We start from the raw sequence: 6,758 nt of genomic DNA on the forward strand, positions 1-6,758 counted from the left end.
ATTGAATTATCACCCAAGTCGATTATATCATTCTGGCTAACTTGGGTATCTACTAGATAATCTTCTTCAAGATCATCTTCAACATGCGGTGCAGGTGGTGAATTTTGTACTTGTACTTGTGATGATGTACCTTCCTAATTTTCACCAGTACCACAATCTTTTCCAATGCCAAAGTACGAAGACAACGTTCTGCTTTTTGTTGGCCTCTCCTGGCCTTCCCCACATTCAAGTTTCCTACCCCTCTTCCTGTTCGACATCTCCAACGAAATAAAGGCTGCCAAAAAAATATCAATTTGTTGAATAAGCAATAATAGACTATAATGTATAATATACCATGTCAAAAATATGATCACTCACCTTTAGGCTTTAGGTAACAGGCAGTCGCCAATACAGTCAATAACAATGATTTTCCTTGGTCTGAAACTTCGCTATTGATCAGAATTCAGAGCCTAGAACCCACCAGATTGTGTTGAGATAGATCTGATCTTTGTATGTATTTATACCAATCCTTATATGGTGAATTCCATGGGAATTTACCAGTATACAAATATTTGGTGAATCCCGTGTAATTATAACACGACTTATGTAATTTTCGAGGCAATTATAGTCATCCAAATACGACTTATGTAATTTTTGAGGCGATTATAGGTCGTCCAAATACGACTTACATAATTTTTGAGGCGATTATAGGTCGTCCAAATAATAGGTGAATAACGAATACAATATAGTTGGCGAAAGTTGGGGTGACTGGAGACATGCGTCGGCAAGATGTCGGGCGAATTGGGTCCCCCCGGATAACAAATCTTCACATGCCTATAGGCGAATTAAGGTCATCTATTAAGGCAACCTCGGAGAGTGTAGGCGAAATAATTAAATTTACCGTGCGTCCACCATATATTGTATTGGCAAAATCATCGCATAGAAACATTTAATTGCATAAAACATATGGCGATCGGGTTGTGACGTTTACGGAAATTGATAATGTTTTGGCGACATGGCCACCCCCATACGGTACAAAATATTCGCCATTTCCGACAGGGCCGACGTGAAAAATTCGCCATTGGTGAATATTCGCCACTAAAGTAATCGCTGGGAGTTATCCTAAGAGAATTCCATCACCTATTGAAGGTATAATTAATCCAATCAATCATTTCAAGTGAACATTTCCAATTCACTTTTATTTCAATTATAAGAATGATTCTAAACCCAAGGTTTGGCTTAGGAAAACCCCTATCCACAACATAATTTCCCTTCTTCTGGTGTGTAGGTGATAGATCTAGGAGTTATGAATGAAGAATCATCCAAAGGAGACAAAGGAAAATAAAACTAGCTTTTATAGAGGTCCTGGACATCCCTGAGGACCAAGGTGCTATAGGAGGACCAAGTGGCTTAGAGACACATGGTCTTGTGTGTCCCTATCCCAACTTCGATTACAAGTTCTCCTCTGCATCTTGGTTTTATGTCTGCATTAGTGGCTTTATATCCAATTTGAGTTTTTTTTTTGTATGCTAATTTTGGTCATCTAGCCTTCATATCCAAATTACACCCTTTTCAATTTATTTTTCAACTCAATCAAATAGATTTAGAATTCAATCTACATTCTACCGTCTTCCTAATAAAATTGAGGTTGGATATATTGCTTGTGTGAAATAGGTCTAATTGCTAATTTAAATAGCTAAACTTATGAACTCCTATTTCCATCCATTACACATACATACATGCATACATGCATACATACATACATACATATACATATACATATACATATACATATACATATACATATACATATACATATACATATACATATATGGGGTTCTCACTAAGACTTAAAAACACTAAAGACTTCCCAATTCTCTTGATTAAGAAAGTGTTTTTGTTTTTTTATTTTTCAACTAATTGAAATATTTTGTTTAAGTTTTCTTAATAATTGATTTTATAAGTAAACAACCATTATTTAATTAAAAAGTGTGTGTGTGTGTGTATGTATATATATAAAATAATAATGTAATTAAAAATTATATATATGTATGAAATAAATATAATAATAAATATTTAAAATTGAATAGTTAAAAAAATTCATGAAATGATATTTTTAATATCATAAATAAATGAATAACAATTCATTAAATTTGTATACCTCTAATCTTGAGTTAATTAAAGTTATTCAAGTCAAAATTAATTGAATCAGGAAACAACAAGATGCATTGCATCAAATTCCTGTCAATAGTGTGATTGTTTGAGTTAGTCTAAAGATTTAATTAGTGCCACTAAGAAAAAATCTAATGTACAACTAAATTAGCTATGATAATCAAGATTGAAAAAGTTATCCTAGAAAATATTCAATAATAAGATAATTATTGTATATAAAGTACTATAAAATTCCATGTCAATCATTATGAACATTTACAGTACAAAATATTATAATAGTGTTCTCAGAGTTGTAAGATTATTACAGTGGATGCAACCAATTTTGCATATGAGTGCCCCATATGTAAGTCAGTATAGAGACAGGTGAACTAAATGAGAAAGTTGGTTGAACATTAAGGGTATGTTTCTTGTACATAAAAGAATGTATACAACTGGTCAAGTCAAATCACCTATGTTTAATACTGGTCAAGTCAAATCACCTATGTTTAAGTTCAAACATATGAATAACTACACAAATTTCATCTAATTAAATGAACCAATTGTGATATGGAATCTAAAAAGAACTTACCTACATTTTAAGTAAATGATTCTCACACATCATAATCGTAACTTCTAATATAGAGTAGAATAGCTTGCAAATATCTTATTAATGCATTGTTTCCTGAATTTCTAGTGGAATTTGTATTTCAAGTTTTTTATTTTATAAATTAGTAAAGTAATTGCTATAATATAATATACTTTTATAATAATATAATATAAGTTAATATAATATACTAATTCTATTTATAAAATAATTAAATAAATTTTATTATATAAGTCTAATAATTGTCATATTTAATAATAATATTTAACAATAAAATATTAATATTTTGTAATAGAAATTATTAATAATAAAATATAATGATAATGATAAAATAGAAAAAATGTAATATAAAATTGTGTCGACTTGAATTTCATCCTCGGAATGCTACTTGCAACAAGTTAGTTTCACAAAATACAAATGGAAATGCTATAGGAAATCCAAACTCAACCAATGAAACTACATGAAATACGTATTAAAATAAAACATTATTTTTACCTTCATGGTTTATGTCTCATTGTGTCCTAACTCCACTGTTCCTGGTTGCAGACAATGCATTGATAGCTTCCAAGATGGCATATGAAGAATGGACTGATAACTGGTAGTTAACAAATGCTATGATATGAAATACTACATGATTATGCTAAAATGATTATGCTATATGATTATTGCTATTTTGCTTCAAGATTAAAACTCATGGATACAAATGATTAGCTCGCAAATTCACTTGAAAACTAACTTTAAGATTCTTGAAGATTAATTCTCTCTCAATTGAAGCTTTTGATTTTGTAGACTTTGAGAGGATGAGATGATGTGGCTTAGATCAACGGTCATGATCAGATCTGCAGATTTGGATGGATACAAGCAAAGGCAAAGGTTGAGAGAAAGGGGGAAGGATAAGACAAGTGTCACTCATCTCACCTTGATTGGGTTGCTGACTGAGGGAATCTAGGGATGCCTGAAGAAGATTTAGGCATGATAGGACAAGTGGACTCAAGCCCTTCCTAAGATATAGGGGTGTTGGAGAGAATATAGAAGATGGTTATGAAATATGTGTACGCACACAATATTCATTAAGTTTGGAAGTTGAAGATAAATGATGATTAATATTTAAGAAATATTAATTTCCTTAGCCACATGTTGGATGAGTTGGCAAAGGGAAGATGAAGTGGAGATGGAAGGTGAGTTGGAAAATAGATTAAATAATTTAAGAAATCATTTAATATTTGAGACTATAGGATAGGAGAATAACTATTAAATATTAGATATTTAATTATTTGGAGGAGATAACTAAATATTGGATATTTAATTAACTTGGTTAGAGGAATAATTAAATATTAGATATTTAATTAATTAGAAGAATATGATAGATGAATTAATTATTTAATAGAAGAATAATTATTAAATAAATATTAAATATTTATTTAATCGCTCATAGCCATTTTTATGTGTATACAAGAATAATATAGAATAATTATTCTATGGAAGACATAATTATGTTACATTGCAAATAAAATGAAGATTATAAAAACAAAAATAATGTAACAATAGTTTTAATATCACTTCAATCATATTTATATTTAATAGAATATATAATAAGGTCAAAATATATGACATACACAATAGTGGTAATGTCATTCAAAAATTTAATATCCAGTAACATTTGATTCAATACATTAAATGCATAAGGATACACAATGTTTGTTTGTTTTATTATAATTGAATTTGTGTTTAGAAGTTGAACCAATAGAAAGAATAATTATATTTTCAAAATCATTTAAAATAAAAAACTAAACATACTATAGATTTTTGTTAAAAAAATTTAATTCCACATATGATTGGTTAAACTAATAAAAAAATAGAATGCAACAAATGTCTTATTCATGCCAAAATAGCGTATACACTAAGATCAAAATGTATGACATACACAATAGTGATAATGTCATTCAAGAATTTATTATTGTTGACATTTGATACATTGATTGTTTTCAATTTGATCCAATAGAAAGAATCAATAATGACATTTTTAAAATAATTTAAAATTAAAAAAAAAAATATAAAATATAAATTTTTGTTAAAAAATTTAATTCCACACAACGATTGAACTAATAGAAAAAACAGATATTCTTATATACTAATAATGATTAAGTTCAGAACTGAAACTTAATCCTTAAATACCTTGAGAACATCCTTAAATATCTTGAAAACAAATTACAAATTATTTTTCATTGGGGGAGTTTTCCTTATTGGACGAGAATAACGAAGCAGAGAGTAGAACTATATTAACAGACAAACATATACGACATTGAGGCCAAGCATATTACTATCTAGAAATAGTCCTATTCTTCACCATGAGGAGACTCCTCTGCAACTAAATTGTCTTCTGCACTTTCATTCTCTACCAAAATCTCATTTTTTACGGCAGCCTTTTCCACAGCCTGGCGCAGAGCCTCAATCAGCTTTTCAAGAGCGGCGGTGGGATTGTTACTCACCCTCATCAATTCCTCACTCACATCTGCCGGCGAAATCTCCACTTCCTTCATCAAAACCTCAATTTCTTCAAACAGAGGATGATCTTCAACCCCAAGATAATTTCTAGCAAGAATTTTAAACGCAGGAAAACTGCAGAAAGACAAATGGATATGCTTATCCATGCGCCCCGATCGAAGAAGCGCAGGGTCCAGCCTATCGACATGATTCGTCGTGAAAATAATAACCCTCTCGCTGCCGCAGCACGACCACAGACCGTCTGTAAAATTCAAAACCCCTGACAAAGTCACCTTGCTATTGTCGCTGCTGCTCTGATCTGTCCCCGGGATTTGCATTTCTCTGCTCTCTTTCTTCGCCTTCTTTCTCCGGCCGGACAAATCCAGCGAGCAATCGATGTCCTCAATCACAATAACAGACTTATTCGTGGTCCCAATCAAAAGAGTCCTGAGCTCAGTGTTGCTCTTAACCTCGGTTAACTCCAGATCATAAATGTCATACTCCAGAAAATTCGAAATAGCAGCGATCATACTCGATTTTCCGGTGCCGGGAGGGCCGTAGAGCAAATACCCCCGTTTCCACGCACGGCCGACGTCCTTATAATACTTTTCCCTCTGAGAAAAGTTAGTGAGATCCTGGATTATGTCATCTTTTAGCTCGGGATCAAGAGCCAGGGTTTCGAACGTCGCAGGGTGCTCGAAAACCACCGCATTCCAACCGGGGTTTCTGGCCGAAGGGTGAGATTGCGAGTTAGCACATATATTGGTGTAAATCTTCCGTTGCCGCTTTTTCAGCTGCATGATTTTGGCCTCTGCAATTACATGCGGCAGATAGGATTCAAATATTGTAGCTTTGTCCTTCTTGTGGAATGTGAGCTCCAAGTAGCACTTGTCATGGAAGACGTTCAACAAGGAAGGCGGCTTTACCTCTGTGCGCAAAGTCCACCAGACTTTGACTCCGTGAAACTCGTCCATGATTTGTTGGCTGGTGTCCATGGCGAAGGTAAAGGCCTTGTCTTTTTTGGCCTTGCTGACCTTCAATCTGGTGGCCGTGGAAATGGATCGTGTGCTCAGATAAATCTGCACCGATTCGTAAAGATCGCTGACTTTGAACCCTGAGATCTCCTCAATCACCAGAGTGATGTAGGGAGACAGAAATCGTGAAAGCCTGCGCCGTTGCTCTCTGAAATATTCATAGAGCTCGGGAGGGAGGTACTGCCCGACGATTGTTCCCACGAAAACTGTGGTTGCCGCGACCTTCCCGAGATTCGACCACTTGTCCATCTCCATTGCTATTGTGTGAGAGCAGGCTTCACAGCAGACGGAGATTTATAGTCGTAATTCCACTACACCTCTTTCTATCTGGTAAGAAGCAGGAAATTGCCGAGCATCTGATTTTCCAAGTCAAGTCGAAAGAAACACGGACTCAATGCAGGTGAATGCGTGAATGACCCGTCGTAATGTACTATTTGGTTATTTGACCATTGAAATGTTTGATAGTACATGTGACTCTAGCTAATAATTTATTAATTTCTCACCTG

The 6,758-nt window shown here is 33.5% G+C and overlaps 1 protein-coding gene across 1 annotated transcript; it reads right to left on the reverse strand.

Annotated features, from left to right (window-relative positions):
- Positions 1 to 4,906: 4,906 nt before the first annotated feature.
- On the reverse strand, positions 4,907 to 6,542 carry LOC131057096 (AAA-ATPase ASD, mitochondrial). The gene has a single exon (XM_057991283.2). It carries the CDS (start codon positions 6,505 to 6,507, stop codon positions 5,071 to 5,073), a length of 1,437 nt encoding a protein of 478 aa, XP_057847266.1. The 5' UTR covers positions 6,508 to 6,542; the 3' UTR covers positions 4,907 to 5,070.
- Between the last annotated feature and the right edge of the window lie 216 nt (positions 6,543 to 6,758).

This window comes from Cryptomeria japonica, chromosome 11, assembly GCF_030272615.1.
Source record: "Cryptomeria japonica chromosome 11, Sugi_1.0, whole genome shotgun sequence".
Classification (NCBI taxonomy): domain Eukaryota; kingdom Viridiplantae; phylum Streptophyta; class Pinopsida; order Cupressales; family Cupressaceae; genus Cryptomeria; species Cryptomeria japonica.

Bases quoted from the DNA above. Each gene is read 5' to 3' on its own strand.
- LOC131057096 (XM_057991283.2), bottom strand. From the start codon at position 6,507: ATGGAGATGGACAAGTGGTCGAATCTCGGGAAGGTCGCGGCAACCACA.